The 17913-nt window shown below is 34.1% G+C and overlaps 1 protein-coding gene across 2 annotated transcripts in view; it reads left to right on the top strand.

The window, feature by feature from the left end:
• NUDCD1 (NudC domain containing 1) overlaps positions 1–17913 on the top strand; it is an 86423-nt gene that overhangs the window by 30089 nt on the left and 38421 nt on the right. For both annotated transcript variants that reach the window (XM_007188779.3, XM_007188780.2), the window contains exons 3-7: positions 88–273; positions 3893–4073; positions 7490–7672; positions 11297–11501; positions 14646–14790. In XM_007188779.3, coding sequence (XP_007188841.2) covers positions 88–273; positions 3893–4073; positions 7490–7672; positions 11297–11501; positions 14646–14790 — 900 coding nt within the window. The remainder of the gene's footprint in view (positions 1–87; positions 274–3892; positions 4074–7489; positions 7673–11296; positions 11502–14645; positions 14791–17913) is intronic.

The raw sequence follows: 17913 nt of genomic DNA on the forward strand, positions 1-17913 counted from the left end.
TAACCAGTGCACTGAAGATATTTATTCTGTGTGTGTATGGGTCACGGAGAGGGAGGGATTCATTTATAATGTTTGGCTTCTTTTTAGGACACTGCCTTAGGAAAACCACGAGAGGTGTTTCGACTTCCTACAGATTTGATAGCATATGACGATCGCCTTTGCGCATCCATCCATTTCACATCTTCTACTTGGGTTACCTTGTCAGATGGAACTGGAAGATTGTATCTCATTGGAACGGGTGAACGTGGAAATAGTGCTTCTGAAAAATGGGAGGTGAGTTGTTTTTTTGTTTTCTTTAGACTTAGCAAAGTCTGGAAAGTATATGCAAATTAGATCTTAATGATTTTGAAATAACACTTTTTTAGGGATAGTTTACATGTGACCTCTTGATTTTTATAATATGTAATGTTTCGGATATCTTTTTAAGTTAAATTATAAAATGTATACCTTTTATGAAACTGATATATTAGCTATTCCTGTTTTGATCTGGGGTGCGTGCAGTTGTCAAGAATTGCATTTGTTTTTCAGCAAATACCTATTGAGTGCTTTATAAGTGTAAAGCAGTAAGTACACTAAGCAATGATGTTGCCACCTTCTTCTTCTTGCAGAGTTGGCCAGAAAATTGCATTGTCATGTCTTTTCTCCTCTACTCTTGTTTTATTTGCTAGTATGTTTAAGGGCCCAGCACACTGCTGCACCACTCTGCTAACTGTCTGGTATGTTTAAACTGGTCAAATAGTAACTTTACCAGAGTATTCCCGACTTAGAAAAATATACTGTAGCATAAATAACTATAGTTATGTACCAGTCTCCAAGATATCATTTTTACTTCAGTTTTTTAAAAACAATGTAACAGACTTAAATCTGAGGGGCAGGTGTTAGGATTTTAATAGTAATAAATATGGAATTATTTTTTCTAGAGCCACAGTTTTTGAAGGTAGAAAAGTATGACACTGAGTTGTGCTAATAAGTATAATGTGATATTGCTACTGTCTAAATCTCAGCAGGTGGCCTTTCGTTCTGGGTAGCTAAAGCGATATGAATTTAATATTTTACAACTTATAAAATATTTTTATCAGACCAACAGATGCCTACAAAGACCAGGCTTTAATTATTTGAGAAAAACCAAGAAGGCCTTAGTGGTTTACCTTTCTTACTAAGTTATACCAAATGCCGTACTACCAAATTGTAGTATGTTCAAAAAACTAAACAAAAAACACAGTAAATTATCAGAACAACAATAGCCTGTTTATAGGGGGACTTTGTAGTCACAGTTTCAAATAGTTATTGAACATTGTGACATTTTCTGTTCTGGCCTCCAATAATAAATTTTTTTTTTTTTTTTTTTTGCTGAGGCAATGTGGTATATAGCACAGCTACCCGAAATAGTTGGAAGGAATTTGGAAAATGATGGGCAGGAGAGATATGAATGAGAATTTATCTGTTATCAAGCCATGTGGATTCTGTTGGTTTTCAGTAGTAAGAAGCACACTGACCTTGTTCACCTTCAGATTAAAAATAACACCACATATTCCACCAGAAGGAAATTCATATGGGTTTATATTTCATTTGGTTTCTGCTGTGTATACCTCCTTGGTACATATTAGGCCTTCAATAATATTTTTTAAATGAATTAAAAATTTAAATTTACTCCACATCCTCTTCAGTATTTGTACTCTCATAATGAAATCAGCACTCTCTGGGGAGGTGGAGGGCGTGGGAAAGGGATGGGACTTGGGCATTACTGAGGTGGGAGGAATACTGTGGGATATTGGTCACTTTGAGAGAAATAACTCAGTAGAGTTTCGAGACTTTGGGGGAATTGGTGTAAGAGAGGAGGCTAAAGGTGAGCATGATGGGGGCATGGTAGGGCCTAAGGGGGCCCAGCAAGCGTGGTGGTGATGACTCAAATGTAGAAAGAGAAATAAAAGAAGGCAAGGAAGACTGCCTGTTTCCAAATGTGTGGCCTCTAATGTGATGGGGGTGCTGTATATCAACAATATCACAGTTGATTTGCTAGGTTTGTTCAGAAGACTGGAAACTTCAGCCTAAGAATTTTTAAGAGTCCAGACATCTACTCCTCTGGTCTCATTCCAGTCCCTTTCACTCACATGAGAGAGAAAGAAAAGGAAACAGTAAACTGGCTACTTGTGCTTGGCAAAACTTTCCATTTTTCCTTCCTACGGTTTATTTCTTCTTGTCCCCCAAACAAAAGCAGAACCCAGTCAACCAACTAAAAAACCGTGTCTGTCATCTCTGTTTTGGGTATTTGAGGTTGGTTTTTTTTTCCCCCCCGCTTATGGAAGACTTTAGAGTGGATTTCAGAGCTCTACTATTCGAATAATTTTGGCGGAGTTGCTCAAACACAAAGAGAAAATGATGACATTAAAGCACACTTTTTCTTTTATTTTTTATTGAAGTATAGTTAACTTACAATGTTTTGTTAGTTTCTGGTATACAGCAAAGTGATTCAGTTTTACATATATGTATTGTTTTTCATATTCTTTTCCATTATAGTTTATTACAAGATACTGAATATGTTCCCTATGCTATACAGTAGGATCTTGTTGTTTATCTGTTTTATATATAGTAGTTTGTATCTGCTAATCCCAAACTCCTGATTTATCCCTCTTCCCCTTTGGTAGCCGTAAGTTTGTTTTCTATGTCTGAGTCTGTTTCTGTTTTGTAAGTAAGTTCATTTGTATCATATTTTAGATTCCACATATAAGTGATATCATATGGTATTTGTCTTTCTCTGTCTGACTTACTTCACTTAGTATGATATTCTCTAGGTCCATCCATGTTGCTGCAGATGGCATTATTTCATTCTTTTTTATGGCTGAGTAGTATTCCATTGTATGTATACCACATCTTCTTTATCCATTCATCTGTCAATAGACATTTAGATTGCTTCCATGTCTTGGCTGTTGTAAACAGTGCTGCTGTGAACATTGGGGTAAAGCACATTTTTCTTCATAAGGCTTTCAGGTAGGAGCTGATATGAGGGGATTCCAGATAATGGGTTTAAAAAGAATAAAAAAGCTAATTTTTGTCTCTCAGATTAGTACTCAGCTATTTATTTTTTCATTTATTTGAAAAGCTTGTTTAGAAATTAGTCTTAAAACCTCTTCTATTTGGTATTTAATAAAAATATAATAGTCTTTTAGATTATGTGTTTGTCTTATAAAAAGAATTTGATAAGATTTTGTGTGTCTTTGCATAATGTTTTGATTTGCTTTTTAAAAAGAAACTTCAGTATTTAAATAGAGTTGGTGGGATTATACCTTTTAAATGTTAAGTGGGCACTTTTGTTTTTGAAGAGTAAGAAAGTTTTTGTGATTTGTTCTCTAATTCCTTTGACTCTTACCTTTGTAAATTTCCAGAAAACAAAGAAAAACAAACCAAACCAAAAACAAAAGGAAAAAAAGCATACACACACACACATGAACGGTATTCAGAAACTAAGAGGAAGAAAGCAGAAATAAATCAGAGATGAGACGGGAAGAGATGCAGTAATGCATATTGACTTGCTCATGTCCTGTACAGAACATTCTTTTCACTTGACAGTTCTTTTCTAGAAGATTGCTTTTAATTCCCTTTCTCCTTTAGATGCTGTTTGGATGCCCTGTTGTTTTCTTTGTTTTTAAGCCAAGAGTACTGATCAGTTTTCTCTGTTAAACAATTAGATATTTTCCAGAAGTTCTTTCTTCAAGCAATATGATTTAAACTTGTAAGCTTTATTTAAGGGCATTTTTCATTTTTGTATCCTTGTAGTAAATATGGATAGTATCCGAGTTATTTGTTGGATTGTCAGAATTCTGTGTATTTCCTCTGTGCTGTATACATTCATGTAATACATTTTTGTGAGTGTCATCTTCTTTCTTTTTTGTAGATTATGTTTAATGAAGAGCTTGGAAATCCTTTTATCATAATTCACAGTATCTCATTGCTGAAAGCCGAAGAACATTCGATAGCTACCCTGCTTCTTCGAATAGAGAGAGAGGAATTGGATATGAAAGGAAGTGGTTTCTATGTTTCCTTGGAGTGGGTCACTATTAATAAGAAAAATAAAGGTAAAACATAACAAAAATCTGATCTCTCTGTAGTGGTTGCCATAATTTAGTAGGTTTTGAAATGCAAAGCAGTTCCTGTAAATGCTATTTGCTTTTTCTTAGGCACTGTGTTATGATTCTGGTACCTGCCACCCATTGGAATGAATATTTATAGATAGTTTCTCCTTAGGTATGGATTATAAAAAAATAGTAATGTGCTTCCATAGTCAGATGTGCCTTTTTGTGTAAAAGGAGACACTATTACATACTTTTGGAATAATTTAAGTGTATATTTTTAATATATACAAAAGTATATGTTAATATGTGTGTGTGTATATATATATATATATATATACACACACACACATATATACACATATATACACACACACACACAAGATTTGTTCTTCGAAATATTTAATGTAATTTGTTTTTTCTTCCCAGTGTTGTAGTTTTATCTCTGGAGGAACACAGTAACTGAAAACTTTAGATTACGTGTTGGAAAGTTTCTGTAAAGGGCTAGATGGTAACCATTTGGCTTATATCATAACTACTCAACTATGATGTTGTGGTGCAAGAGCAGCCATAGATGAATGCATAAATGAATGAGTACGGCTGTATTCTGGTGCTTATGGACACTGACATTTGAATTTTATATAATTTTTACATGTATTTAAATATTCTTTTGATTTTTTGTGAACGATTTAAAAATATAAAATTCATTCTTTGGCTCACAACTTTCTTTTCTTAGTATCTCAGTTCCTCTTGTCCCTGAATTACTAATATAATTGTGTTACTTTTTATTTTCCCTGAACATTACAGAGCAGTGTTATATTTCTAAACTCTTTTGAGTGGAACATTTGATAAGTTATATTTTATGGTCAAGTAAGTTTGAAAATGTGGGCATTCGATATCCCCATTTCACATTAAGCATATTCAAGTTTCTAGAAATTTTGAGTAGAAAAAATTTAATTTTGACCCAGCATTTCCCAACCCATTTAGCCATGGAATAATTCACTTGAGACCTACTGTTTTCCATCCCACACATGTTGGGAATAACCATCCTATAAAATATACAGTGTCTAAGTTTGGGTCTTTAGAGGCAGCTAGAACTCTGCTGTGCATGTACCTGTGCAGGAAACATAGGAGTTTTTATTTCATTCATGAAATGAAAAGTCTATTGCTAAATATGTATGAAGTGAATGTGTGAATGTAGGTGAGGATTTAGAGAAAAAACACTGACAGATGTTTTAGAACAGATTGTATTACTATGTATGTATATGTGTTATTATGTGTAACTCATGACATTGAGTTATGATTTTTGACTACTCATTGTGAAGCACTACCCACTGTAATAAAAATTTGTTACCCACAGTAACAATAAAGTAAAGGTACGGACTCAACTGAAATGTTTGGGTACTTCTTAAAGCAAAAAACAAAAACAAAAACAAAAAACCCTTATTTTCATAGGATAAATTCAGTTAATTTACCAGAAACTTTCAGAATACAGTTAATTGTTCATATCTTAAAAATTCTAAGTACAATTATTTATATTTGATTATAGTAGGCAGATAGATCTATATCTGAATATGTAAAAAATCATTTCTACCATAAACATATTTCGTTTTAAGAAAACCCCTTATCAAGAAGAAAATAGTCCACACCACACTTTTTCTGGTATCATCAGTTTGTAGCTTTTTTCAGAAGACACTTATCATATACTGGCTGAGAAAGTAGACAGGCTGTAGTCAAGGAACGGGTAGATTTTTCAGAGGTTGATGTTTCAGGTAAGTCAGTCACTTTTAGGATTTAGAGCACTGCTCTCCAATAGAAATTTTTCCGAAATGGACGTGTTTATATGTGAGCCACTCAGTGTGATAGCAGCTATCCATGTGTGGCTTTTGAGCACTTGAAGTGTGGCTAGTGTGACTGAGGAATTGAATTTCAAATTTTACTTAATTTTAATTAAATAGCTACTCTGGCTAGTGGCTACCACATAGGACACCACAATCTAGAACATATTTCATCAGACCCAGTATTTTTTTTTTTAACATCTTTATTGGAGTATAATTGCTTTACAGTGGTGTGCTAGTTTCTGCTTTATAGCAGAGTGAATCAGCTATACATATACATATATCCCCATATCTCCTCCCTCTTGCGTCTCCCTCCCACCCTCCCTATCCCACCCCTCTAGGTGGTCACAAAGCACCAAGCTGATCTCCCTGTGCTATGCGGCTGCTTCCCACTAGCTATCTATTTCACATTTGGTAGTATATATATGTTCATGCCACTCTCTCACTTCGTCCCAGCTTACCCTTCCTCCTCCCCATGTCCTCAAGTCCACTCTCTACATCTGCATCTTTATTCCTGTCCTGCCCCTAGGTTCATGAGAACCATTTTTTTTTGATTCCATATATATGTGTTAGCATATGGTATTTGTTTTTCTCTTTCTGACTTACTTCACTCAGTATGACAGACTTTAGGTCCATCCACATCACTACAAATAACTCAGTTTCATTTCTTTTTATGGCTGAGTAATATTCCATTGTATATATGTGCCCCATCTTCTTTATCCATTCATCTGTCAGTGGACACTTAGGTTGCTTCCATGTCCTGGCTGTTGTAAACAGAGCTGCAGTGAACATTGTGGTACATGACTCTTTTTGAATTATGGTTTTCTCAGTAGTGGGATTGCTAGGTCGTATGGTAGTTCTGTTTTTAGTTTTTTAAGGAACCTCCATACTGTTCTCCATAGTGGCTGTATCAATTTATAGTCCCACCAACAGTGCAAGAGGGTTCCCTTTTCTCCACACCCTCTCCAGCATTTATTGTTTGTAGATTTTTTGATGATGGCCATTCTGACTGGTGTGAAGTGATACCTCATTGTAGTTTTGATTTGCATTTCTCTAATGATTAGTGATGTTGAACATCCTTTCATGTGTTCGTTGGCAATCTGTATATCTTCTTTGGAGAAATGTCTATTTAGGTCTTCTGCCCATTTTTGGATTGGGTTGTTTGTTTTTTTAATATTGAGCTGCATGAGCTGGTAAATTTTGGAGATTAATCCTTTGTCAGTTGCTTCATTAGCAAATATTTTCTCCCATTCTGAGGGTTGTCTTTTCGTCTTGTTTATGGTTTCCTTTGCTGTGCAAAAGCTTTTAAGTTTCATTAGGTCCCATTTGTTTATTTTCGTTTTTATTTCCATTTCTCTAGGAGGTGCAAACCCAGTATTTTAAAATAGGGATTTATTTACAGAATATTAGGTTGTAAATTTTTTTTATCCTTTTTAAAAAATGTACCTAATAGCGTACTTTTTAATAGTACATTTAAAATATTTAGTTTAAATTAGAATTAATATACAAATATATTCAAATATTTTTATTATATAGTTATTTATTTGTAATTTTTTTGTTCTAAAATGCTTTATTTTCTTACAGATAAAAGAAAATATGAAATTACTAAGCGTAATATTCTCCATGGAAAGTCAGTGCCCCACTATGCCGCTATTGAGCCTGATGGGAATGGTCTAATGATTGTCTCTTACAAGTCCTTTACATTTGTTCAAGTTGGTCAAAATCTTGAAGAAAGTAAGGATGAAGACATGTCAGAGAAAATCAAAGGTAATTTTACTTCGAATATCCATAGAGTTCCTGTGTAAAATATATCTGATTTGTCCTCCCAGCTAGGTTATGAGTTTTACCAGGTCAAGATAGGTGCTTAATTTTTCTTTATTTTCCTTTATATTTCCCAGAATGGTCTTTTATAAAATATACCACCTAAGTAGTGTGAACTGTTCCATTTAATACTTTTGTAATTACCAAAAATGTTTTTAAAACCTATATATTATCTTACCTGATTAGATATTTAATAAATACTTATTGAATGAATAAACAAATACTAATGTCTACTTGTTGTTGGTGTTTGAAAATCCAGCATGTTAGTATTGTCAATAATAATTTTTAAAAATAAGCTAACCTCTGTTCATTATAGGTGTCCTAATTACATGTTCTTATCTTTCATACTAAACTGAAAGAAGGTTCCTTGGGGGTAGAATCACTGACTAAGTTTTCTCAGTGTTGAATTCATTCATGAATGCATGAGTGAATGAATGAAGGTAATGTTTTAGAATGAAAAGAGTAAAAAGGTCTTTCAGGAGAAATTTATATTTGTATACAAAGAGTACATATTCTTTAAAAGTATTCAAGAGAACATTTTTCTATAATCATTACTGTTTATATTTCTGGTATTTATAGCCAGGGACTAGTATATTTTACTTAACAGAGATTTTCACAATATTTAACAATTATATATATTACTCTTTGAATCCACCCTTTTTATTACTTTAACAACTTAATTATTTAAAATAAAAATTAGTTTCACTATTTTTATAAGTATATATACTTTTATAGTTTAAAAAATGAATCCTTTGAAAAGTATCTAAAAATACTTTTCAAATACTTAATATATATGTTATATAATATTTGAATATGTAATAAATGTTTGAAAAATATTTTCTCCAGGTTTATAAACATGTACACCTCCAATTATAAGGGTTGTGCTTGGTAGCGTTTTATTTAGCGTCTTGTGATGTTTTTATGTAAGATCTCTTTCTGAATAAATTCTACTATTTTATCTTCATTATAATGTTAAACTCTCCTAAAGCTTAGCCAGAGCAGCTATCCATATCTCTAGACCACATGCCCTTTAGAACTCCTTTGGTGAGCGGTTGTGGAAGAATGAAAGACTGCCTTAATCCTTAGAACCAGTCTGCCTAGTAGCTAGGACCATGTGGTTCCAAGACGGATTTGCAGGCTAGTTGGGACACATCATGTGTTTAAATCACTAGCCACTAGTCCAGTGTTTCTTTTGTTGACATCTCACACTATATTTTGAATTCCTCCTGAATTCGTTTTTCCCTTTTAGTGTAATCCACAAGTCCCTTCCATTTTTCTGTTTCCTTTCTAATAAATAGCCCTTTCTTGTACCCACTTTCTCTTGGGAAATTTCTTCTGTATTTATTTTATCATTGGACTTTCACAATAAGAAAGGAAAATTGTTCTAATTTTTAAAAATTATGCATAGTTTGTTAATTAGTATGCTTTCTTTTAAGCACTCTTTTGAGTATGTATACTGGTTTCATTTTCTATAAACTTCAAGAAGACTGATATTATCTATTACCTATTTGGTATTGTCATGATATTATAAATAATGATATTTTCTTTGAAAGACCTAATACAATCTCTAGAGATATAGAAAGGTACTCAAAACAACCAACAATGGAAAAAATTATTTAGGTGTTTGTATAGTTTTGGTGGAGAGGGGAGTAAGAAAATTCTGGCTTTCTCTTTAGTCTATGTCCATGGCCTTAATTTATACTAAAAGCTCATGTGATTTTGCAGGTTCCTCCCATCCCCATATCTGGCAGAAATTATATATTGCATGATTATTATGTATAAACTGCCTTGTTAATGTTTGTGGGAGACGAGGGATGAGTAAAACATTTCTTACCTTAGAGAGCTTATAGTATGTCTTTTAAGCTATATTTCAAGCTTTTTCAGTAAGTTTTTATTAAAAGTACTTCTAAAGGCAAAAGATAGAGGATCTGAGACTTAAAGGAATGTGATGCAAGTTAGATATTACCCCGAGGTAACAATTTTATCCTAAAAATTCATGCTTTTTTAAAAAAATTTTAATTTATTTTATTTTTGGCTGCGTTGGGTCTTCTGTTGCTGAGCGTGGGCTTTTCTCTAGTTGTGGCGAGCAGGGGCCACTCCTCTTTGCGGTGTGCGGGCTTCTCATTGCGGTGGCTTCTCCTGTTGCGGAGCACGGGCTCCAGGCGCGTGAGCTTCAGCAGTTGTGGCTCGCAGGCTCCAGAGTGCAGGCTCAGCAGTTGCGGTGCATGGGCCCAGTTGCTCTGCGGCATGTGGGATCCTCCCGGACCAGGGCTCGAACTTGTGTCCCCTGCATTGTCAGGCGGATTCTTAACTGCTGCGCCACCAGGGAAGCCCACATGTTTTATATTTATTTCTATATTATCATATTTGTTAAAAGAAAAATTTTAATATCAGATAAAAGTTACCCTTCCAGGAGACACACCATGCTTATGCTATATCTTTCAGCATATCAAGTACCCCCCCAAGTTTTAACATAAAACCACACGAAAATAAAAGAATAATAACCCACATTTAGTGAGTTTATAATATATTTAGCCAACGGAATTGATATTAAATGTTTTACATGCATTAACTCATTTAAATGTCACCAGTCAGTCCTAAGAGGAGTGTAATATTCTGTTACACTATTTTACAGATTAGGAAAATGAGGATTAGAGGTATAGTTGTGTATCAGAATTATTAAATGGTTGAACCAGGAGTCAGACCGTGGACTAGGCAACTCTGGAGCACTAGTTCCTAACAGCTCTGTTATATTCCTTTCTGATGAGTGGGTAGACAGATTAATGTTTATGGATGCCATTAAGCAAATATTTATTCATTTTGCATTTAAGCCCTATTTTCCTACTTCCGTGGTGATGGTATGATGGGTCTAAAAGTGTTTCTTTAGTAGATAGCTTTTTAGGAGACAAGCTGAGGAGATAGAGAAGGTGATGAAGGGAGGATTCTTTTATTGGGAACTTAGACAAAATATACTGACAGCCCTTGAATTTGCTATGAAATTGCTTTCATGTTGTGAATGAGGTAGAATAGCCAATACCTTTATAAGGAAAATATCTTTTATTTTTGTGTGGACATGTATCCCACCAAATAACAGTAGTCTCCTGTATCACAGAGTTACTGTATTGCCCCAGCATTGGCAAATCAAGGCTGTGGTGAAAGTTTCAGACAGGAGTTTATGACATATTTGGTATTCTTTTGAACTCGGAATCCACTGTGTGTGTGTGTGTGTGTGTGTGTGTGCACGTGTGTGCGTGTGCGTGTATAAGAGGAAGAGGGAGAAGTAGGGATACTGAGAGGCAGGGAGAGAAGGAATGGGGATGAAAGAGTTGCTATGATTTGTACTTTATGAATGTGTATCTCTTGGAGCATGAGGTAATCCTGGAACAGGAAAATGTCAAGTAAATTGCTACAACTCTTTGAGTGAAAATTCCCCATGGTGATCTCTGTGTGTTTGTTCATAATTATTTTTCTGTGAGACGATCACTAGAAAATATGCTAAGATAGGTGTTCTTTTGTATGACCTAGTCTCAGATTTTTAAATTACATAATGCATTTTTCTTTTCCTAAAAGAACCTCTGTATTACTGGCAACAAACTGAAGATGATTTGACAGTAACAGTATCGCTTCCAGAAGACTGTACTAAGGAAGACATTCAAATACAGTTTTTGCCTGATCATGTCAACGTTGTGCTGAAGGGTCAGAGGTTTTTGGAAGGAAATCTCTATTCATCTATTGATCATGAAAGCAGTACATGGATAATTAAAGAGAATAATAGGTATTTTTATAGTTTTATTTATATTTAAAATTTTATTTTTTATTATTTCACTTTCTTCTTCTTTTCTTTTTATACTTTCTGCAGTGGTTACATCATAGGGGAATACTACAATAGGTCCATCAGTATTGCTGATTATTTTTCTTAAGATAGATTAAAAATGGAATTACTGTAGTTAAGATTAAAGATACTATTATAGTTATTGTTTACATTATACTGCAGTGCTTTTCATTACCAGCTCTGGATACAATAATAATAACAGAAACAAGAATAATAATAATAATAAATAGGTGAAAGTCATCATTTATTTAAATTTGTGCTTTTTAAACTTTTTAATAGAAATAATTTTTTTCTATTAACTTTAATTTGCCAATTAGTGGAATGCTACTCTGCAATAAAAAGCAGTGAACTACTGATAGACATAACATGAATGAACCTCAAAAACGTTACGTGGACTGAAAGAAGCCAGAGACAAAAAGTATGCCCTGTGCAATTCCACATAAGTGAAGTTCTAGAACTGGCAGAACTAATCTATGGTGATACAAATCAGAACCATGGTTACCTCTAGGGTACAGGAGGATTGACTGGAAAAATGCACAAGGGAACTTTCTGGATGTTTCAGTATCTTTATTGGGTTATATGGGTGTATGCATTTGTCAAACAATGAATTCTACACTTAAAATCTATGACTTTCATCTGTAAATTACACCTCAGTAAAAAGAATATGTAAATAAAAGGTAAACAAAGGTTGTGCCTTATAAGACTATAATCCTCTGTCCCAACTACCATTCCTCTTTGTAAATCTGTAGTTCCAGATACTTCATTCCCTAATCATTTGGATTAATAAAATTAGTCTCTTTCATTTTAGATCAAGTCTTAGTAATTATTGAATTCAGTGATGGTTAATGAATGGTATTAGACACTTAATTTTTAAAATGGTCAAATTTTGTCAGAAGTGGGTTAAAATTAGATATTTTTATTAAATATAATTCTTGGTTAGTGGTATTTTACCCATCCATGTGAGTCTTGATGTGACTCTGAATTCTGCGAGTCTAAGAAATATATATCTAGTTCAAAATTGTTTTTAAATTAAGCAGATACCCTGAAATCATTTTATTAATGGAGAAATTTGGTGACTTCGTTATACTTTTTAATGTATTATTTTAAAAACTCAGTATCTGAAAGGTTCTTTCAAAAATATTTTATATTTCCCTATATTCTATTTAAATATATCTTACTAGTGTGTGTGAGAGATGAGGATAGCATTTTTAAATTGGCAAACCAGCTGGAACATACTGCTAAATATAAGTCATCAAGCAGTAACCCAGCCAAGGTTTAGGAGAAGAGCTGGACCTTATGCAAATAGTTTCAGCGTTTAACACATGAATATAGACCAGTATTCTTTTTTCATTAAATTTGAGGTGCTTGATTACTATTTTATGTTACAAAAGATAATTACAGTGCTGTGTAGGTGGTATCATTTGTTTAAAAACACATGATTTTTTTGTACTTGATTATATTATTCATCTCATTTTCAGTAGTTAATGTTCCTTCTAGTTTTGGAAGGATTTGTTAACTAATCTGTAGTCCATTATGTATGGGGCTATGTGTTCCTTTTTGCTTGGATGGTAGGATGTGATTCTAGTTTTAAAATGTAGAAATGCATTTGTGCTAAAAGAGTAACATTGACTAGATATGCCAATTTAATGATGGTTCATAAATTCTTTATAACTAAAACTGTATGAACTCTAACTTCTTTAGGTAGCAACTAAGAACAGTATTTATGCATTCTGGTCACTAGGTACAAGTTCTTTAATAGTTATTTACATATATTTTTTCAGAGAGGCAGAATAGTGCAGTAGTGAAGAACATGGACTTGGAGCCAGACTGCTTTACTAGCTTGTGACCTTGGCAAGTTACTTAACCTCTCAGTGCTTTCTTTTCTTACTTGTAAAATGGAGATGATAATAGTACTTAATTTGTTTGTGATGAGCAATAAATGAGTTAAAACATGTAAAGTGCTTAAGATAGCACCTAGCTTACGGTAAGCATTAGGTAAGTATAAGCTGCTGTCATTATTTTTATTATCATCATTATTATCTTCATCATCATTCAAGATTAGCTTTCTCCTTAGAAAATGTAACTAAATCTGGGCATTATTGACCATGGTGGTAGTTTTTAATGCTAATGATAGGAGCTCATTACATAAGAGAGATATTATTTTGTATAGTCTCTTAAAATACAGGAAGTTTTAGAAAATTTTAAAGTACTGTAATTAATTCATGAGGTAGTGATAATAGCCTTGAAAAAGAATATCTGATAAGTTTGCATGTTCTATTTGATAATTACGATAATAGTTACTATCGTGTTCTTGCAATTGTTTCCTTGCAGTTGTGTTCCAGGGCATGGGTTAGTATGGCCCACGTGTACCAGAGATGGCACATGGAAAAGGTTGCTTTGCTGTGAAACAGCCACCACCAACACCACTTTTCTCTGTATTATAGCAACAGCCAGCTTACCTGGATTTCCTTTCCTATTCAAGAGGCACATGGGCAACTCCCTATCCCATGTCCACAGTCTGCCCTGACTCAGCTCTCTCTCCCTTTTCTGCTGCATCAGTCCTTAATCTTAGTGTTCCCCGATGGGTCCTTTTTTATTGATTTAACTAACCTTCCTGATATTTAGGTTAATAATATATTATGGCTACTGGTTTGTGATAATGAAGGTAATTGTTGGCTCCACACACAAAGAGGTACCTTTAGTTATAGGCCCTTTCCAGTTAACTTTATGTGCCCACCCCCACTCCCATTCCCCAGTGAAATAGCTCATAGATTCATGCTGCTTGCATTTTTCTATTACTGAAGATTGGTAACACACAGCACACCTGAACTGCAGCAGTACTTTCTGAGTGGTCTTACTCTTTCCAATCACTCCAGTGGTACCTTCTTGTCTATTAAATCTATATTGTTTACCCTTGGACGATAGGTTTTCCATCATATGCAGAATGAAAATGAACATGATTTTTGGTAAAACATCCTCTGGACATCAGAGGGGTAATTTCTGTGGAAGATTCTTCTGTTTGGTATTGGTTGTATAATTTGTATAGTTGCTTAATGTAACATTACTTTTCTCATCTTAAACTTCTAGCTTGGAGATTTCCTTGATTAAGAAGAATGAAGGACTGACATGGCCAGAGCTCGTGGTCGGTGATAAACAGGGGGAATTTATTAGAGACTCAGCGCAATGTGCTGCAATAGCTGAACGTTTGATGCATTTGACCTCTGATGAACTGGTAAGCAATTGCAATAGCAGTGTGACTTCCCAAGGATCCAGAAGTATGTTATGAGAGGATTATACCATGTTTTTCAAACATTATTTTGCTTTTGCTAATGTAAGAGACAGATTAGGTATTAACTGACTAGTGTTTGAATATGGCTTAAAATTCTAATATTTATTCCTTATACTGTGTGAATATATATATGTGTGTGGGCATGTTGTACATATAGGGTGGGTGTGCATGTATGGTTGTATGTATATATGTCTCTCTCAATATATGTACAGAGAGAGAAAAAAAGAGATATATAGTTGACACTTGAACAGTGCAGTGGTTAGGGGACCAACCCTCGTGCACTCAGAAATCCAAGTGTAACTTTACAGTTGGTCCTCTGTATCTACTGCTCCACATCCTCAGATTCAGCCATTGGGTATTACATATTTCTGTAGTATGTATTTTAAGTGGACCTTTCCAGTTCAAACCCATGTTGTTCAAGTGTCAGCTCTATCTCGGTGTATATCTATATTCTCTTTTAGAAGAATTGACTGACCAAAGCTGACAGGGACAAAAATTATGATTTTACCCCCTACCTTGCTAATAATCTACGTGTAGTCATTGAAATTTTCTGGGTGCTCTTAGAATATCACAAGGGGTGTTTGTGTGTGTGTGTGTGTGTGTGTGTGTGTGTATACATATAAAACATACAACTATGAGATTTCTGTTGAGTATGTTTCTACTCTGATAACATTTAAGATAATGTTAAGAATTTGAACAAATACAGCAATACACCAGAACTTCAGTTATGTTCCTTTACCAAAACATATCAGCAAATTTAAAATGTCTGATTTATTGTCATCTGGAATTATAGCTATGAGGAAGATTATATAAAGAAATATTTATACTGTAGGGTTAGTTGCATCCTAAGGTAGAAAGGAAAGATTAGAATATTGAAAGTAGACGTCTCTGACAAAAGAAAACATGACCAAAATGGAGAAACCAAGTTTCACATTTTCTAGCATAATGGAAAATTTCAAGAATCACTGGAATTCATATGTATGACTATAGAACTTCGATTTCATAGCCCTCTTGTTATAAGCCATGCAGACTGCATTGCTCTGTGTTCATTCAATATTCAGCAAGTATTTATTGTGATAGGGCTCTGGGGATATAATTATAGTGATAGTAGTGGGGGTTTGTTTTGAGATTGTAGATAATTGCTACTAACTGTCTTTTAAACTTGATGATTTCAAATGAATATTCATATATATGAGTAAGTTATTTATGCCTAAACACTAGTGTGTTTGTTACTTTTAAAATAAAAAACAGAATCTTGTCATCTCTAACTGAAGGCAGTTTTGTGTTTTTCAGATCTTTATACTTTTTCTTGCCTTACTGCATTGATTAAGAACCTCTAATCCACTGTAAAATAGGAATGGTGAATAGTGAAAGCAAATATTCTTGCCTTATTCATGATCTTGGGGAAAAGACTGAATTTTCACTATTAAGTATGATGGATTCTTTTTATCACTTTGAGGAAATTTCCTTCTATTCCTAGTATGCTAAGAGTATTTATCATGATGGTCATGATGTATTATTCTTTTTTACATATCACTGGTTTGGTTTACTAATATGTTATTGAAGAGTTTTACGTTTATGTTTGTGAGCAATATTGGGGCCTATAGTTTTTGTTTTGTTTTGTCTTTTTACTGTCTTTATCTACTTTTGGTATCTGGGTAATGCTGAGTTCATAAAATGAGTAGGGAAGTGTTGCTATCTTCTATTTCTGGAAGAGATTGTGTAGACTTGGCATTATATCTTCTTTAATGTTTGATAGACGTTGCCAGTGAAACTATCTGGACTGGAGTTTTCTTTTTTGAAGGTTTTAAACCATGAATTTAATTTCTTTAATAGTTACAGGATTATTTGGGGCATCTGTTTCTATTGACTTTATTTTTCCTTTTTTTTCAGTTTCCCATTTCATTCATTTCTATTATTACATTTATTTCTCTCTTTTGCTTGCTTTAGATTTATTTTGGTCTTTTTTGAAGGTGAAAGCTTAGATGATTGATTTTTGACCTTTCTCCTTTTCTAATGAAAGCATGTAATGCTATACACTTCATTCTAAATACTATATTAGCTGCATCCCCAAAATTTTCTGCCTGTTTTCTTAATCCCGTTACTGATTGATTTGATTTGATGCTGGATTTCAGTTTTTTGCATGGCTGGTTTATTCTTTGTTTGTTCTTACTCCTAGGGCGGAACTTTTCATGAATCTCAACTGAAAGTCTGGAATGTTTACCAGGGTTTCTCCTCCTGTGTGGGCCTTGATCTCTAATTTTTGTCTCCCAAGCACTTTGATAATTATCAAAACTCAGCTTTTTAGCCCCTTATCCTCTGCTTCCCACTCGTCTTTTTCAGCTCAGCTTGAAATAGCAGATAACTCTAGGAAAGCAGCATAGTCTTGGGTTCTCCTTGCTATTCCTTTTTCTCTGTAATCTTGTCCTGTTAAGTACTGGCTGCTTTGATAGTCCTTAGCTTTTAATTTTTGCCCTCCCATCTCTAACATATGGATAATTGAAAGGAGAAGGGAGGGAGGAGTGGGGAGGGTGCTTTCTTTTCTGCTGGATGTATATATTTTCTTGAGACACTGTGACAAAATGGCCCCAGCTAATTGCTGGAATTGCCTTCTCAGCCAGCCGCTGCAACCAGAATTGTTTCCATTGATACTTAGAAAGGAGAAGACAGCCACAGCTAGCTGGCTCCATATCCCAGCTGGAAAATGGACAGATTTGATAATGTCTGTAACTTCTGGACATTTAGTTTCACAGACTCTCTGGTCCTTTCATTAGGTTCTCAGTACCATGACTGCATTTTGGCAAACTAGTTGTGTGGACATTTTATCAGTTGTTACAGAATTGTATTTCTGTTATATGCATGTGAATGTATAATTTATCATTTAAGTGATCCTTTTTTACTCTTTGAGGGATATAAGACCAAACAGTGATTTTTGCATTCAAACAGTGAACATATTAAAATTACTTTAATGATTCCATTTATCTCTACTTTTGGCATATTTTTAACTATACCTCTGTGTTTTTGTTTGGGTTGATATTTGTGTGTGTGTTTAGTGGTTGTTCTAGA

Source organism: Balaenoptera acutorostrata, chromosome 17 (genome assembly GCF_949987535.1).
Source record: "Balaenoptera acutorostrata chromosome 17, mBalAcu1.1, whole genome shotgun sequence".
Taxonomy (NCBI): Eukaryota; Metazoa; Chordata; class Mammalia; order Artiodactyla; family Balaenopteridae; genus Balaenoptera; species Balaenoptera acutorostrata.